Below are 18,785 nucleotides of genomic sequence, written 5' to 3' on the forward strand. Positions count from 1 at the left end.
AATTTCCCATTTCAAGAATGGGACAGGGAAACTAATTAAAAAAAAAAAAAAGTCAGGCTGTCATGCATTTGGTTACAGATATGAGGGCAGCTGAGTGACATTTCAAGTAAATTCCTATAAGGAAAGTGAGCATTCGTGGACCTGAAGCTAACGTAGTGGGAAGAAGAAGTGCCTTTCTCTTCCAGTCTTGAAGTTAGCAGGTGGAGAAGGGGCTGGAGTGGAGTGTGAGCAAGGGCTCATGGACGGCACTGACCCTGGGCCAAACCAGGGTTAGAATGTCACACTGGCTCCCATGGGCTCAGAAGGACCAGCTTCTACCTTACTGGGGTCTTCTCCCACTGGCAGCAAGCACCACTCATGTTGTCCACCTTCTCTATCCCTTTCTATCATTCTTTTGGGGCCAAAAAAGAGCAGGAACAGCGCTGAACACGACACCCAGTTCCTGCAGACAGCTCCTTAGGGCCAGGCTGCTGGTGCCGCCGTGAGGCCCAAACCCTCCCCAGAGCAAGGAGACTCAGCCCCGATTAAATCCCTCCTGATTCACATGGGCTTCACTGGGGCTTTTGGGGAGTGGTTTGTGTTTCAGAATCCCTGAGGCACCTGCATCGTGTGAATTTTGTGAGTGTGAGTGTGCCTGCATGTGGGCAGGGGTGTGTGTCCCTCTTCTCAAGATTAAGACAATCCATCTAAAGGTGGTATAGGAGGCCACCGAGAAACAGCAGTAATAACCCAGCGCTGCCTGGGGCTCGTGTTTCCATCAGGCTCCCCTGCTCATTACATGCGTTTTCAGGCCTCACCGTGTCCGAGTGCAGCCTGGGCACAGATGACTTCCACTCAGGCAGCGTGTCCCCAGCTCTGCTAGGCACTGCCTCCAGGTCGGGGGGCGGGGAAGGACCCCAAGGACTCATCAGCCTCCAGAGCATACACACCACAGGCCAAAGACAAGGTCTGACAACGAGCCATCCAGCTTCCCTCTCTGAGAGAAGCCACAGACAAGAAGTCCAAAGACACGCCTACCCTCTCATAGGCTTTTTTTGTTTTTAATAATTTATTTGCAAACACTGAAGAATTGGGTTTCACACACACGTCAAAACTTCTTCATCTCCTGCTTCCCTTGAGAAATCAGAAATTCTGTCACCACTGGGTCCCAGACCCTCATGACCACCCTCAGCTAGGGCTGCGTCACGGTCGCTCTCTGGAGACAGAGCTGGTGCTGACTCATCCCAAACCCCATCCTCCCCCTGTTCCTGCACAGGTGACCTCCTGGTTCACTATCTCTGCTCTGGGGGTATTTTGAAGTGCCCACCAGAGAGATCTTGAGAGACAAATGGGTAAAGAGTGAAACAGCCAGATGAAGCAATGGCTTACGCTTTCCTCATCTCTCTTTAATAAATGTGTTTTTCAAAAGAAGCAATCCTATCAAACTCCACTTCTGTAGCACCTGAAGGCTCAGCTCTCAGTACACATTTCTTCAGCTCTCAGGACACCTTTCTTCCCATCAAATGCTGCCCACCTCCCCCCAGCTTATCTCCATACACCTACTCATCCTTGAGAGGCCCCCCGGTCACCTCCTGGGATCCCTTTCCTGAGCCTCACCAGGAACTGCTGACTGGCCCGGAGCATCCAGGGTACCTCAAACACATCCTCGGGCATTTTTTATTGCCCACAGGTCCTGCTCTTGACTATACGGATGTTAAATGCCCTGAGGAAAGCCTCCATGACATTCCTCCTCACAATCCCCGTGTGGAACCACCTCAGCACCTATCAGGTCATCGGTTAAGCACTTGACTCAACAATTCCCTATCAATTAGCTAGTGCACTGGATCAGGTAAGCGGACGTAACAGAAACTTCAAAGAGCCTTCGAAATCTAAGGATCCAGCACAAAACACTGTCCCTTCACCTTTTACAAAAGCTTTGTGGCCTTTATCGTAATCCTGATATTAAGACTGGGTTGGGTACTACACCAGGAGTTTGACAGGTCGTAGGTGCAATAAATGTTAATTTCTATTTTCTAGAGGAGGAGGAAACAGGCTCAGAGAAGCTAAGCACTTGCCTCAGCACACACAGCTCCTGAAGGCAAGAGTTGGGAATCAAACCCCATCACCGAGACCACAAACTGAGGACCTTTCTGATATACTGCATTGCCTCGCATTCTGGGCATCAGTGGACAGCAGACAGGCCTCCAGCAATCAACTGCCACGGAACACAGCTGAAGACCTCAACAAAGGAAAAACCTCCACCTCGGGCCTGGGACCTGTGGGGACACAGGTGATGCTGGCAGGGTTCCTGCCAACAGCCACGTCCGTTTGTGAAAATGCTCTAATCCCCTCTACAGTCTCAAAGGAGGACAATTTAAACAGCATTATTGATTGATTTTAAAATTCAGCTGACATTTTTTTTCCCTACTGAGAATCTCCCCAAACCAGGGCTGTTTCATTAGCACTCCACAAATACAATATAATTAATTCAGGGGCCGTTGTTCTAGCAGGTGGAAGAGCAGGAAGGATTTTTCCCCCATTTTTATGAAACATTTTATGAGTTTGGGGAAAGGTAATAAACATGTTTTTAAAATGGATTTGTCCATGCTGAAGGAACCTCTTAAACACAGTAAAAGAAAGCCACAGAGCCCCGTAATTGCAAGGGGAATTTTACTACCCTTCATGGTTCTCTATCATTCCATCCAAAGGGCGGAACGCAACCCACCACGGCTTGATTCTGGAGGCACAGGGTGGTGGGAGCTCCCAGCGAAGCCAGGGGGAGGCCAGCACAGAACACTGACCAAGCCATCGGCACCCCCACGAAGAAGCGGGGCCCACAAAGTCATAGCTGACAGTACTCGGCTGGCCACAAAGTGAGGTTAAGTGGGCACAAGCCATACACTGACTCGTGGCCCTCTGCAGCATGATGTCATTGAGTCTCCATGAATGCCCCACGAGACAGCTGTCACTAGCCCCAGACGAGAAGACGAAGGCTAATAAGTTACTTCAGTGTATGCAGCAAGCTAATGGGGGACTAAGACTGCAGCTGGAACCCTTGAGACCCTGCTCTTCCCTCCACCCCTGGCAATGCCCGCAAGAATCTGTGAGAAGACCAAGTACCTCCCACTTTGGCCTTTTTTGCTTTTTATTCTGAGCCTCCCTCACCATCCCTGATGGTTTAAAGGCCCGCTTAATTCCACTGGTTTTATTGCAGTTATATTCATACCTCATTGGCTAAACTGTAACCTTTGAAACTAGAGCATCAGGCTTCAGATTTTTCATTTTTCCTTCCTTTATGAGGAAAAAATACCCAGACTCTATGCTGCCTGATACCATGAGAGCTTAACTATCGTGGATGGAAAGGACCTCGGGAACCCCCTTTTTATTTCCAAAATAGGCTAAGTGAAGTCCGAAAAGGCCGCGTGATTTGCCTGAATTTAACACATTTAAATAGTGTCAGAGTCATGACTCATCTCGGCCTCCTCCTGGGATACCAGGCTCTCCAGGCCAAGTGCCTTCAGGGCAGAATCAGTCGGTGTGTGTTAGAAATGCTAAGAAAAAGCAGCCCCAATAGCAAAACAAAGAGTCAACATAAGTGTCCGCCAATGGGGGAATAGCGGATAAATGGTAGCATATTAGTATAATGCAATATAACAGAGAGGCATTAACTAGATCTACAACCACTACACCAAAGGCCCTCAGAAACAATTTTCAATGAAATGAACAGGTTAGAGAAGGGAAACATTTATTTCTAGGGCCCAACATGTAATGTAACATCTTGCTTGGAGACACGCCCAAGTGACCTAAAAGTGTAAGAACATGGACAGAAAAGTACATTAATGATGTGGCACCTTAGGGAAAAGCAGCAAGAAGGGGCACCCATTGGATTTCAATCTTTTATGTGATGCTTTATTTCTTTAAAATAAGCAAACAGGCCAAGGCAGCCAGAGATGAAAGTTGTGACTTTTAACTTGATCTAACTTCAAAGCAGATAGGCTGAGTGAAAAGAGGCAGCCCACGAAGATGTAAATTAACAGTTTCTGTTTCTTCCCTGGCAGAATTGACTTCGAACAGTTAAAAATCAATACTTGAAAATTAAAAAAAAAAAAACAAAAACCAGTAACTATTTTATTGTCATAAACAGGAAAGAGAAGAAGGGACGGCAAAAGGAAGGAAGCTAATGGGGCCAGCGCAGAGCAGGAAGGTCTGGGATGGGAAAGGGGCTCACGGGAGGTCAGAGGGACTGCCACTTACGGGAAAGTGTCGCAGCGACATCACGCAAAAGGCAAAGGTAAGAAGGAGAAACCAAGCAGACCAGACATGAGACAACCAGGGGAAAATTATTAAGATGCTTCATACAAACCAGGCCAGCTGCCTCTGAAAATCAGCAGCTCCAGCGATCAGATAAGGTGAACAGATCCTTAAACACTGAGAAATGTTCAAGGCTGTATGAATGCAAATCAGAGGCTCTTTTGGGGGTGAGGTTAAATTCCACATCAAGAGGAAAGCTGTGGGGACTGAAGATTTCTTTTAAGCCTAGCATGTAAAATTTTAGATTAATCTAGAGGAAAAAAAAAATTCTCTTCTGAAGAACCATTTTATAAATAAGCAACCTTGCCTCCCCTGGAGCCCCCTTTAGAACTGGGACAAAACATGGATGCTGCCATAATCCACAGGGCTCCGGTTCCAGAAACACAGCCGGAACATGGAAAGGACTCTTTCCTTTTGAGTCTTAGAATTTCTGCTTCAAAACAGTTCAAGGCTTTGGTCAGAATTTGAGCTTGTTGGGAATCTTGGTATAATAGATGGGAAGTCAAAGGGCAAGGGTTTTCTTCTTTTCTTTGATTCAAGTGAACAGCATGAGTGAAAAGGGCCCCTGACTTTCTGAGCTTTATTTTTATCTGGAGATCAATTCCTACAAGTTCATATTCTGCTCTGAAGATCACCAGCATCATCAGAGATTTAGTCACAGCCAAGCTGCTCGAGAAGAACGATTAGTATTCACTACAGAAGAAAGAACATTATCCTTAAAACCAACAGCTATACACTCCATCTAAAACATTCATTTATTCCACATTAAAGGAACTCGCTTGTTTCAAAAAGTTCCATGATAAATCTCCCTTCAGCCATTTGTCCTAAAAAGGCTTGTCTCATCGAACGGAACTTCATACCGACATAAATTGGTGGGTTCTTTCTGGGTGGACCGTGGCTACAGGATAGAACCTCAATTAATTAATGTTCCATCACTTTAGGACTTCTTCAAGTAATCAGAATTCTATTCTAAAAGTAAGGTATTTGTTATATGCATAAATTACCTTCCCAACCTCCCAACTCAACAACAGCAACAACAACAACAACAACAAACATTTATTCAGCAAAAACTCTGTGATGAAAGCTTCAAACTTCTTTTTCAAAAAAGACTGGTCGGGCGCCTGGGTGGCTCAGTTGGTTAAGCAACTGCCTTCGGCTCGGGTCATGATCCCAGGGTCCTGGGATCGAGTCCCGCATCGGGCTCCCTGCTCGGCAGGGAGCCTGCTTCTCCCTCTCCCACTCCCCCTGCTTGTGTTCCCTCTCTCGCTGTGTCTCTCTCTGTCAAATAAATAAATAAAATCTTTAAAAAAATAAAAAAAAAATAATAAAAAAAAAAAGACTGGTCAAGAAGCTTTGAAACAACTTTTTAGAACTCACTTTGCTTCTTGTTCATCCTCTGTTCTATGACATAAAGCAACACCTTTTATTCTTTTAACACAGCACTGTGGTTCGATACATTGTCTCCTTCTTTCCGATCCAAGCCCTTTGGATCACCTTCCTCAGCCATCCCACTCTAAGGAAAAGAGAACCTTTAAGACAGCACCTTTATTATGACACTGAAGGTGGCTGTTACTAGAGAAGGTTGGTGGTTACAGCACAGAGAGCTTGATCCACACACCACAGGCACAGACTGAGGGAGGCCAAGTTGTAACAGAAAACGTCACTTCAACTAACACTGACCCATGTCACTTGTATTGACACTTGACATCTTATGGATTTCCCAGTTTCTGAGACCGGCAGTCCTCACCCGACGCACGCCCACCAGCCCCGCTCTTGCTGCCGGCCCCCAGGGCCCCCCTTCCCAGTACTTACACGATCTTGATGCTTAAGACCTTAGATGGATGGCTTATGACTGACTGATAATTGGGAGTGTCCCACGGAGAGGCCTTGCTTACTGCGGTCCCTGTTATCCAGCACAGCGGGTTGAGACACAGAGCATTTGATGACCGTTTATAGAGAGATGGGAGGGAGGAAGGAAGGAACATATTAAGAGCCTGAACCTCTTCAGCCCCAAAAAATGAGGATCTGGAGTGCACCACTGCAATGACCCACCCGCCTGGTGTAAAACAGGCGAGCTCCAACTTACCCCAAGCGCTTCAGAGCATCACAACTCTGAAGGCCCCCAGAAGGGAAGAGAGGAGGAGAGAAATAAAACCTGAGTGGAAAAGGATAGAACCAACAGGGAGAGACAGGTAAACAAGAGGAAGAGGGAATGAAAAAGACCAATCACTTGCTGACGCAGCACTTACGGAGCACTTACTGTATGCCAAACATTAACTCATTTCATCCTCCCAGTGCCTTTCCTGGTGCCGTTGCCAGACTGGAAGGCTTCGAGGCACAGAAGTGAAGCAACTTGCCCAGAACTGCTCAGCTAGTAGCTGGCAAAGTCAAGTTCCAAACGTGGGGAATCTGACTGCAAACCCCAAGTCCCCACACCGCACTTACCAGGGCACATCCCACAGAACATACTACTTTCTCTGGGTACCTGATAGACGTGGAGTGAAAAAATAAAAACAAAAGCATGTGGTCAAAGGCAAACTGAGAAAAATGCGAAGTTAAATGGAAGCCTTTACCAAGACTTTTCTGTGCTTTTCAGCTGCTAATGAGCCCTGGGAATCTCCAGGAGAAGCACGGAGTTTATGTGGGTCCCAAACTTACTGGACCAAGGACTGTTTTCTTAGAGAAGCACTTCGCTGGACCAGACACCACCTCCAAAAACATAAACCTCATACCTGCTCCACACCTACTATGTGCGCCCAGGTTTGCTAGGGGCCAGGCGACGGAATATGCTCAAAGAGCAGAGTGATGATAGAGGCCACCCAAAACTCTGGGAACACGCCCGAGCCCTACAGCCTCAGCCGGCCTTCTGCAGAGGGTCACCCCAGGGCCTCCACTCCTGCCCATGCAAGACAAGAACCATCCGCAATAGCCCGTGCCCTCTCCAACTGGGCATCCTGCCCAGCTCTCCCTGCAGGGCGTCTGGCTTTGTGGACTTCACAAAGGCAATGTCTCACCTGAGTGAGTAATCGTTGCCTTCAATTCTGAACTCCTCTCTGTCCCTTCTGTGAGGAGATCTGGCATTAAATCATTATCACATAAAAAAGGGGATATACTACTTTACCCAAATCTCACAAAGAATTCTTAGAAAAGCCTGAAGTTGACGGCTATTATACTCCACTGACAGAAACACTAATGACTCACTTTAAGATAGCAAGTTAAAGACGTTTTCAGTCTCTTGGAAGGAGACCACCAAGTGAGGTACTCTTCTTCTAACTGCCTGTGAGTCAATTACATGATAAGTGCTCTCTGTGAAGCCCTGTTGTTCCAAGTTCGGTAAATATCCCGAAGCAGAGAGTACAATTCCAGCTAAGTAACTACTACTTAAATACTACTGAGTGTCGATATCACTCACACCAATACCTAAGAGAGGCTGGAGCTACACGGGCATTTCAGAGATCGAGCTCCAGGGCTGAATGCTAAGTCTGACCGCCTGCCACAGCCAAAGCCCAAAGCTCCAAGGCGATGGAAGGGGCAACGGACAAGTCACGCAAGAGTCCCATAGGAGGGATGTCATTTAGCAGCTATGACTTGGGCTCCTCATCACAGCTGCTGAGTCACCAAATGAAGTCCTCTAACATACTGCCTTCATCACGTCATTCCTCTGCTGAAAACCTTTCTCCGGTTCCCCACTGCCAAGAAAACAAACTTCAAACTTCACAGATGGGTATGAAGCGTCCTTCAAAACCTGCCTCAGCCTCACCGCTCCGGCTATTCTCTACCAGAATCCCTCATGGCCCATCTTCCTTCCCCTCTTCTTCCCTGCATTTTAAGCCCACCTCGCCCCCACCGCCATCGGGAAGCGCTGTCCACCCCCATGCCCAGGCGTAATCGTCACGTGAAACCCTGCGATGTTTTTCAACAAGTTCAACTTCTACCAACTCAAAGTTTTCCCCAGCCACAAAACCACTCAAACCATGTTTGATTCTTTTTCAGCTTAGGAGGGGAAATGACTTCTCCCTGCAGCTGACAACTTTCACTGGAGTTCAGCAATTCTTCTATTATCTGGAAGATGAAATGCTCGACATCCTCCATGCCTATGGTTTATATTTCACCAAGTGGTGTCAGCACTGATATAGTAACCTCCCATTTTTATTGAGTAGCACACAATGTAATTGATGACATCTGCTGGGGCTGATATTTTAAGTGAAGGCTATTCTCAGCTCTGCCTGCTCTCCCCATGGCTCTGTATATAAATAGCCAACAGCAGCTACACCTGAGCTACAAAGTGGGGCTTCTCGGCTAAGGTCCTCTATTATACCCCATAAAGTCATGAGGTTTTATTGAAGGAAGATTTATCTAAGCAGATCCAGTTTTCATGCCTGCAGAGCTAGAAAAAGAGGGAGCCGGGGTGGCAATCTGCTGGATATGCTTGCCACCATTCCTGAGAGAGAAAAATCCTTCTCTGGACTTCTTGGTTTAGCAGATTTAAATATCATGCTCTTTTTGATGCTTAAAGTTTCTGCATTAACCCCCAAATCAAGGCAAGTGATCATATACATCCCCAAGTGGCAAATGATGCCCACCTTCAAGTATTTATCTTTTCCAATGTTTAGGTAGTAAAAATGAAAATGTCTTCCCCTGGTGAAGTTTAAGTATTTGTTTGCAAGTCTTGGGGCAGAGTCAATCTGGCAGTTATTTAGACAACATGTGATCCTCAAAGGACAAGAACCCATTTCTGGTTCAGGGCTGGAAACAATGAGTCCATTGCCACTATCAGTTGAGAGACCTCTGTAAGCAAAATCCTGGTAGGAATGTTTACGGAAGGGCTCATCTGTCAGGCATAGACACACAATGTGTTGCTCTGTATCTGAGCGTTCTTCTGAAAGGAAGGTATATCCTTTCAAAAGAAATGTTTAGAAATTTTAACCATTTTCAACGGAAAATTTCTAAATTATAAATATCTTCGTATGCTTTAATGTAGCTTATTGTGACAACTCAGTGATTGGTAAAGTGGCAAAGGAGAGAGGCTCGTGGAGCCTGCTAAGATATGGATAAGCCCAGACTGATCTGCAAAGGAAAGCCTTTCCCGGCATCTGCTCCCCAGACGCACGCAACACACAGTAAGTTCCCCACCTACAGAGTAACACATGCCCTGCACATACCTGCATTACGGCCCTGAACACATCTCACCAAAACTGCTGCCCAGGTTACCTCCCTACGCTCTACTCTGAGCTCCCCCAGGGCGGGAACCACAGCTTTTTCGTTTTATTCCCAGAACCTGGCTTCGTGCTTGTGTCCACAGTGGGTATTCAACATTGGAGAATGAATGAATGCACATATGAATGAATACAATGTTGCCCTACTTAGAGGCATGAGCTAAAATGCACATGTAGAAATTTTAACACCAATTTTGTTTATAAAAACAAAAACCCAGAGTCCAGGGACAGAGGGACCCATTAAAGTGACAAAGGAGAGAGGAGAAAGGGGCACCTTCTACCGGGTTACGGGTCAATGCCTTCCTTGATTTCTTTTGTCAGGGCGACCATCGGGATCGCATCAAACACTCAAGCCACAGAACTGAAGCTCATCCTCAGAAGCATGAACCTTTGACACGTGGTCGGTAATCTTTTTCCTCCAGGTTTCAGTATTAATTGCATACATGTACTTCAAGTACAATCTAGCATCATTTTCAGCAGCCAGTTCTGTGGCCAAGAGCAGCCACACATGGAACAATAGGGACAGGGACGTGATTCACAGCAGGTCCTCGGTGTGTCTTAAATAACTCACAGGAGCACCGTGGTGGTGATTTACAATGGCCATCAGGAGATGGGCTTTATGCTTACTGGTGTGAGTGTGAAGAGCCCTCTGAGGACCAACCTTACACCCAAGTGGTCCAGTGAGCAGACTCAGAAACAAGCTTCTATTTAGAAACCATGAAGCTATTTAACAAATGAAATATTAGTGCCCTTGAAAGTCTCCTGGGACTAACCTGTTTCTAGAAAGATTCATTTTTATAGCTCATGTCAACTGCACAGCATTTCCAGGCAGTCTGTTCCATGAAAGAAATCACTGGATTCCGCCCAACAATTCACCAGGTTACTGTGATAAGCATTTTACTCTTTTGTAGTGGTGGTGTTTTAAAAAAAACAACAAAAACAAGAATATCCAATGATTGTAGTCAATTCATTTTTAAGAATCTGTCTTAGGTAATCTCAGACAAATAACAAAATTGACAAAATAATTTCTATCACCATAGTCATTTCTGGACCCCAAGTCAGTCAAATAAGACAGCTCTCTAGCCTTTTTAGGAACAGTAACTCAGCGTGCAAGGAACGAAAAATGAGACTGCATTTCCCATGGAATAAACAACAAGAAATAATGCATCCTTTACCTTGGTCAAAGGGCTTGTTGGGATTCCAGTTTCTGAAATAATCATCCTATATAAGGAAAAAAAATAGAAAATGAAGGTCAGATTTCAGAAAGCTTCTTACATAACTGCATAAAACCTGCCTTTCTCCCCACCTCCCAAAACACAAAAGGAAACATACACTAATTTAGGAATCTTTCCCCAAACAGACATTCATGAAAAATCAAAAATATCAATTTACTTTTCAAATTGTCTTTTCAAACTGTACGGATTAAACACCAGGCACAGTAAAAACATTTCAGCCTAATATGGAAACAACCCTGCTCTTCTTGGCTTGACAGATAAACCGAGACACCTTCTAAGTGCAAGCTGGATTTGCTATCAATTATCCCGCAGGTGATGCCTTGCTGCCCTCACTTATGATTAAGCCTCTGTGTTTGTAACAGCTGATAATTTCAACTGTCAACATCCCTTTCATGTGGAGACATGTAACTCGTGGTGTGCAGTTCCAGTTTTCCAACACTCACAAAAGTTAAAAACAGACTGGCCCTTCCGACGACGTTAGAATCAACCACAGGCATGCACTGAGCTTCCTACCATTCCTTCTAGGTGTGTAACAATAAAGTAACAAAGGCTGGCCAATCTGATCAACTCAAAACCATGTCTTTCCTGCATGCTGCTTGTATCAATTTATGCTCTAAGGCTAGATACTTCCTTACTTTGAAATTCCCAGGGTCTAGGCCACTCACTTATTCATGGTTACATTAACCTCTTCTCCACTTTTAATAACCTTTCCTTCTTTAACTACTGCCTGCTCTCTTTATCTTTCGCCCCCTGCCCCCAGCTGAGCACTCAGCCACCTGCACTGTCCCCTAGCATACCCACTCTGTCCATGCAACTGGATTGCCAGGAGAAGAGACTCCACCCATGTTTATCATCCCCATACCATTTTAGGGCTTGTGCACCTTTTCAGTTAATTTCCTCCTCCCTATAGCCAATTATTATTTGCTGCGTGTGTTTTCGGCAGGTACTCTGCATGCTGCAGACAGTTTCAGAGAACTGCCTACAACGAGGCCTCAATTTCTCTTCCTGAGAAGAGTTTACATCAAGGTGCACAATTAGTTTAAATTATTGTCCACGCTGTTTCCTGCTGCAGTTTATCTCCAACATGATCTCCCGTGAATTTTATCAGCCTCTGTGTCGTTCAATTACCTGGCTTTATTAGATCCTTGTTGAGTTCACCTAAGCCCTTAAATAGATTTTAGAAAACTGAATTTAGAGTAAAATCACAACATATTGCTTCTTGGGCAGTGATTCCATTTTCCAGAGCATGAATAAACACGAACAGGTTCCTCTGGATCCTGGGAATTCAGCATTAAATTATTTTTAACTCCATGGAATTGGCCCACTTTGCTCTGGCTTTAATGTTAGGGCATCACTGACCTTCTCACCCATCTGGTTAGGAAGTCTCCAAAGGTCACACCATGAAATATCAAGGAGAAAGTTCAAAACAAGCCCTCTGCCATGTCTCTGTCCACCTGTGGTTTTAAATACAATCCTAATCCTTTGAACTACGTGGTCTGACACTCAACAGCCAGTATTAAATGAGTGTAAGTTAAGGACTGGATACTAGGTGGGAAAAACATAGCACCCAATTTCTCAGTCGGATGGCCAACGTCCTCTCAGCCCTAGACACAAGCATTTTACCCACACATTCTGCTGTTCATGAGGACATGAGAAGAATTAATCCGGGAAGAACCCATCCTCACTAATGGAGAAAACATCCATCCTTCCAACTGTGGTCCATCAATGCTCTCTTCCCATACAGAGGCCAGCATCCTGTCCAATGGCAATGGTGAATCTTGTGAAATATTTTCTACTTGAACATGCTGTTCTGATACATGGAAGTCCTTGAAGGCTTAGGATGTGTGTCTGACAGGGAAGGACTGGAGCCAAAGACAAGTTCCTTTAATTTCACATGCCACATTTCCTTTGATGTCAAAGAAAGGTTTGAGCAAGTCTCAAGAAGGGAATATTCCCTAATGATTTCCACCTACTTTGTAACCTGGCTGGCATGCGAAACATGCTTCTGGGCCCCTTGTCACTTTTCCAGGTTAACTACAACGGCCATTTTTACAAATTTCTTGGGGGGGGGGGGATCACAGTTTCAAATACAAAGCCTTTCAGTCATAAAAGCAGGTATCTGCATTATAATATTTTAAACTGATTGCAAAGGTAATAATACTACCTAATTGCTGCCAAGATGTGAAAGTGCACCTTGAGTGAACACTCATTAGCGAAGTGAGTCCTTCCAGCAGCCCCTGGCCCAGCAAGGCCAAGCCCGGGAGGAGAATGATTCCCTGCATCTGGCTGCTTTTTGCTCAGCTTAAGCAAAGTGGATGGCCTAAGCAAAAACCAATGAGCCAGGAGCAGGTGAAACCTTGAGTACAGCTCTTTGGCTGGAGCTAAGAGAAACCCCTATCGGAGGCCAAGGTCACGAACACGTGGGAAGCATGCTAGAAGCAGAGCCCACCTGGGGGCTAGTCAGGGGTCCCCGGGGAGGGGCACGGCTGCAGCCAAGTAGAGGCTGAGATGTCCGGGCACAAAGAGCACCCTGCCACACCACACCTGCTGGGTCTGACTGGCCTGCACACTGGGCAAGTCCAAGGAGGCAGGGACTGTCTCCATCCATCCCCTCCACATGTGCGGGAATGCCCAGGGAGGCGGCATGTACACTCAAGTGGAAAAAGCCACAGACAGAAGACTGCCTCTTCTAGAGCCGCACCTCCTGACCACATGCTGACAGCAGAAGTCCATGTATCAGGATGCTCGAGGTACATAAGGACAACTGTCTGGGGGGGGGGCACTGAACCAACACTCCATCAATACCAGGGTTGGTCACTTCTCCAGGGCCCAAGACTGGAGGTGGGGGCTCAGGGGAGAGCTAGCACCCCAACCTGTCTCTTATTTTCTATCTAAATTGATAGAGCTACATCCTACGTATGTTGTCCTAAAACCGACCCAGGACTTCCTGTGCCACGGACAGCTGTGCCAGTTTGCTCAGAGTTTCAACTCCCATGGGGCCAAGTATGGTGCCTGTCCCCATACCACCCCAATTCTGCACTGTACCCAAGTGTGCTCCTACTGCACGGACCCCAGAATCCCTTCGAGATAACTCGCACAGCGCAGGCCTTGAAGAGCCCTGGCCTCTCATCTTCCTTCTGGCCCAAGAAAGTGCTGAGCTGCTGGAATCCAGCCTGTAGGGGGAGGCATACCAGATGAGTCCCATCAAATGTGCTGGGAGAGGTATGTGCGTCTGAGACGGCCTCTCCACTGGTTATTTTATCATCTAATGATGAGGCTTTTAAAAAGGACTTGCAAGGACCCCAGCAAGAGCTAATTTTTAAAACATAAACCTCAATAGATAGATGCATGTCTAAATATAGCCATTTATTAAATTCAGTAACTCCTATTAGTGCATTACACAGGCTAAGGAATCAAAGATGGCGGTGTTACTATATGTATATTTTATGGGTTCTTTTTTTTTTTTAAGATTTTATTTATTTATTCATGAGAGACAGAGGCAGAGGGAGAAGCAGGCTCCCCGCGGAGCAGGGAGCCCGATGTGGGGCTCAATCCCAGGACCCTGGGATCATGACCTGAGCCGAAGGCAGACGCTTAACCGACTGAGCCACCCAGGCGTCCCTATTTTATGGGTTCTACTGCATAGTATCACGTCAGGCCTCTACTGGACAGGCCTGAGAACAGTCTCCCAGAGGAGGAAAGGCTGCTTCCATTTTACTACACCTCTTCATACATGAAAATCACCCAACTCTTCAGGGACTGTGAAAATCTGGAAGAACCTAGAAATTGAAACAGAGTCTCAAACTCGAGCCCATTGGTTGACTTACATCTGAAATCATGAAGTATCTCAAGGCAGGATAAAGCCATAGTAAGAAAGCATGAAAAGTCAGCATAAAAATCACAGTAAGAAAGTGACACACCATTACCTGTGTAGGCTGAAAAAGAAGGTGGTGGGGTCCTGGTGTTAGAGAAAGAATCAGAGCCTGGGCAAGATTACAGCCCCAATTATTTTAATCCCCTGCAACTGATCTATACAGAAAATGATGTATTTCTCTATTTATTTCACTAGTTAAATATCCTACTAACGTAGAAAAGGATCCTTTTAAAGTCCTGCCAGCCAGTGACTACTGCTAAGGAATTTAACTCTGGGTTTTTGACCACTTTAGAGATACCCTGTTCTGATAAACATTCATGGGAAAGGAAATCCATTCAAAATATATATACAGAACACATATTGCATATTATTATATAATTAGTATACAATTATTCTGCTCTGCAATTCATCCCCCAATTGTCTTTAAGCCTCCCTAACACGAAATGATGCAAAAAAAAAAAAAAATCTGCTGTAATTTGAGTGATTAAGTCTCTTCGTCATGGATGATCATAACCAATTGCAAAAATCTCTGGTTCCATCCCATTTTGAATGGGCACCTGAATTTTTCTTGTACTATCCCAGAGCCCCAAAATGGCTGATGCAATTTAGCTCAAATATTCCCCAGGGATTTGCTCTTCCAGAGGTGCTTATTTCAGCTCCACGGACTATCAAAACAGACTCTGAGGAGGCGATGGGGAGGCAGAGAACAAAATGGAAAACGTTTGTGAAACCTAACTGCCTAACTTTCACCTCTGAACATGATAATGTAATTTATTATTTACCTCACGGCTCCAGATATTACAGATCAAAGACACTTAGCTCATATGGAACAGATCACTTCTCCTTCATATGTATTTCAGTGAAGCTGTTCAAACCCTGCAGTTTCATCTGGAGATTACCTGAGATAATACAGGTTCCCAGCCTAGAAAATAAAGGGGAGCCTCATTTGTCTCAAGCAGGAGTGAGCCACAGGGACACCAACAGAAGGAAGGAAGGTGAAGCAAAGCCTCTGTGGGGTCATCTGTGGGCCCTCGGCAGGTAAACACCAAGGATTGAAAAGCACTGCCCCGCATGGTCAAGCAGAGTCAAGTCGGGTTTGCAGATCCTGGATGGGGTACATCCCCCTTTATAGAACCCAAAACCTTTACAAAGAGATCCATTAAGGGACTGTACGAAAACCTCTCTCAAAAGGATTCAGTGCAAAGTAGTTCAGTTAATTTTCACACTACCTGACTTGGGGGGCAGAAGGGCCGGTTGGCAGGTGCAAAGAGTGTCTCTAAAATATAACAGAAGTCACAGGAAAAGTGAGATTTCCAGATGACGTTATTTAAGTGCATCGGCTGTATAATTTGACATTTGCCTAGAATTTTAATTGGTGTGCAATGGAAATGTCTACTAATCCAGCCACTGGGAGGTACCAAACATTCTGTTTATTTACTGGGAAAGGAGCTGGCTTCCCATTCAAGCACCTTATCACTAAGCTGTTTGCAGTTCTATCTCTGGGCAAGCGACGTGCTCCCAGTCTCCTCTCCACCAGGCCCATCCTGCCCATCCCTGGCGAAGAGCTGCACCCAGTGGGAATCCAGCCCTTCTGAAGGAAGTGGCTCCCACAAATGGCCCAGCTTGGGCAGTGACTCGAGGCCCCACCAGGCTTCCCTCACAGATCCCACTCTTGAGAACCTTGTACACCAGTGACTGGGAGCTGTGTGCATGTGAATGTATCACTCCCACACACCTGAGCCTCGGCTACCTCTGAGCAGGGAAGGAAGACCTTACTCACCTGTATATTCCCCCAAGGCATCAGTCAAAAGCACCCAATAAATCCTACCCAAATTGTATAAAACAGAAGTAAGCCGTTCCAGCTGTAACATCTTTGTATTCCTGCAAAATTCCCCAAACTGTTACTGCTAAGTGTGTAAATACAGGTGGGTATATGTTTATAGAGACACTCTAAATCACTTTCTTCCTGAATAGAACAATTCTTTGATAAATTGGTCTGACATTTGGTATAAAGTCCTGCAGGCCCTAGACAAAATGATTTAGAAAATAACCATGTCAGTTGCTCTGCTCTTTCAATAAATAACATACAAGTAAAACACAGATAATAACTGACAATCATACTTGTACTATAACTAATGAGAAAAGATAAAGCAGCAAATGGACTGTTTATATGCGTTTGATAAATGGCATCCCCTGGATATATCAATGAGAAATAAATGTGTGCAGTGCTGGTTCACTGAACTAAAACAAATATTTACCACTGAGATTTAGGATTAAGAATGAAATTCACATTTTATTTGGCAACTATTGGGATGCTATGTCTACATACAGTTGAAAAGTCAAAAACCTACCTCAACTTCCTGAGTACGAAAGCATTATAAATGAGAAAAAAAATAAAAGAATCATATCAAACAATCGGAAGGAATATAAACATTTTCGATAATTGCATCAAATTTTCATATCATCATAACATTAGAAAGGTCATACGAAGATATTTTCTGTCAAGTCACAGACCATCATACCCTTGAAAAAGTCCCATCATGCATTAAGTTCATGGGGAAAAAAAACACGAGGTTATCGGGTAGAACAACTCAAGTGGGGAGCAATCTGAGTGTGCACTAGGGATCCATGTAATTATGGTAGAACAGCTAGCAAAATCATGATTAGATCCCAGTACCCAGTCACGATGACTACGAGAATTTTAAGGGCATAACTTCCTGTGACATAGGTCCAAAGGATGAAATTCAGTAAAAATCCGGAGATGACATCAGAGACCAGGAGTAACAGACCTTCTACGTTTCTGCAAGGAAATTATTTTGCCTTGTAGCTCCAAAATAGCTTGAAGGGGTCTAACACCTGAGAAAGACATGAATGTGGGTCTTAGAAAGAAGTAAAATGAGTAATACTGTCATGGCACCTTCAGCCAATTAAAGGATTACCATCACTGCAGAGAGTTCCTGCTTCTTCAAGACTTTGTGTCTCCCTGTCCATCCACCCAAGCTGAAGTCGGAGGAAGTGACCAGCTGACTTGTTCTTTTCTCAGGGAGAAAAACTGAGTCTGAGATCCCTTCCCAAAAGTATGCTCTACACATGGTTACTGTTCTGGGAACAGGAATGGGCATGTGAGGCTCCACGTGTACTCTCACCAAGACAAGGGGTGTCTCCCCTGACTCAAAGCCATCCATCTCTCTGACCTTATTAGCCATATTAGCAAAATGCCTATGCTAACCAGGAGCCGCCTTCTGAATGGCCAGGAGGAGGGAAACAGCCAGGACTATGGAGGCAAAGGCCGAGGAGACAGGTTACACAGGACAGGCTCTGAAGCAGACAGAGGTTTAAATTCTGCCTTTGGCACTCACTGGCTGCATGGCCTTATACAATCCACTCAGCTTCCCTTATCTTTCTCTTATCTTGCTACAAAACAAGATGTCGCACCCACCTTAAAGGATGGGTCACAGTGATGCGTGTTAACATGGCCAAATACCTGGGATACTGTCAGACCCAGAAAATTACTCAGTAAATAAAAGATGTACACTTTGGTGTCCACCGCCAAAGGTTTGTAGTACTGAGATGTCCCAGGAACATGGAGAGAAACGGGCTTTTGTGGAAATACAGTCAACCCTTGAACAACACCGGGGGTGAGGGGAGGTGAACCCCGATGCAGCTGAAAATCCGACTCCCCAAAACTTAATTGCTAAGAGCCTACCTATTGATCAGAAGCCTTACTGAATTCATAAACAGGTGGTCATATTTTGCATGTTACATGCATTATATACTATGTTCTTACAATGAAGTAAGCTCAAGAAGATACATTTATAGGACTGTACTTTATCAAAAAAAAAAATCCACACACAAGTGGACTCACACAGTTCAAACCCATGTTGTTCAAGAATTAACTATAATATGTTTAAAGTTTCAATAATGTGACTTCTTGTGCATTTGAATTTTACCAATGAGGCCCGAGTGCACGGAGACAAAGTATACCCGGGAACAGTAATTATGAAATATTTTAAATGAGTGTGATTTTATTACTGTCACGTGTGAAGAGTGGCTGAGAAAAATAAAATTCAGTGAAATGTGAAAACTTGAGTTCCAGGCATGTCTCTTTTTAAAGGTCAGGCTTAGATTCTCTAAGATTCAGTGACCCTGTCTTTAAAAAAAAAAAAAAAA

General features: G+C 45.0%; 1 protein-coding gene across 1 annotated transcript in view; it reads right to left on the bottom strand.

The window, feature by feature from the left end:
* Positions 1 to 18,785, bottom strand: part of SPOCK1 (SPARC (osteonectin), cwcv and kazal like domains proteoglycan 1) — a 540,185-nt gene that overhangs the window by 293,593 nt on the left and 227,807 nt on the right. Inside the window, exon 3 of the mRNA XM_035014187.1 lies at positions 10,682 to 10,727. Within this exon, the coding sequence (XP_034870078.1) occupies positions 10,682 to 10,727 (46 nt within the window). The remainder of the gene's footprint in view (positions 1 to 10,681; positions 10,728 to 18,785) is intronic.

This window comes from Mirounga leonina, unplaced genomic scaffold (genome assembly GCF_011800145.1).
Source record: "Mirounga leonina isolate KUSES-001 unplaced genomic scaffold, KU_Mleo_1.0 Mir_168, whole genome shotgun sequence".
Taxonomy (NCBI): Eukaryota; Metazoa; Chordata; class Mammalia; order Carnivora; family Phocidae; genus Mirounga; species Mirounga leonina.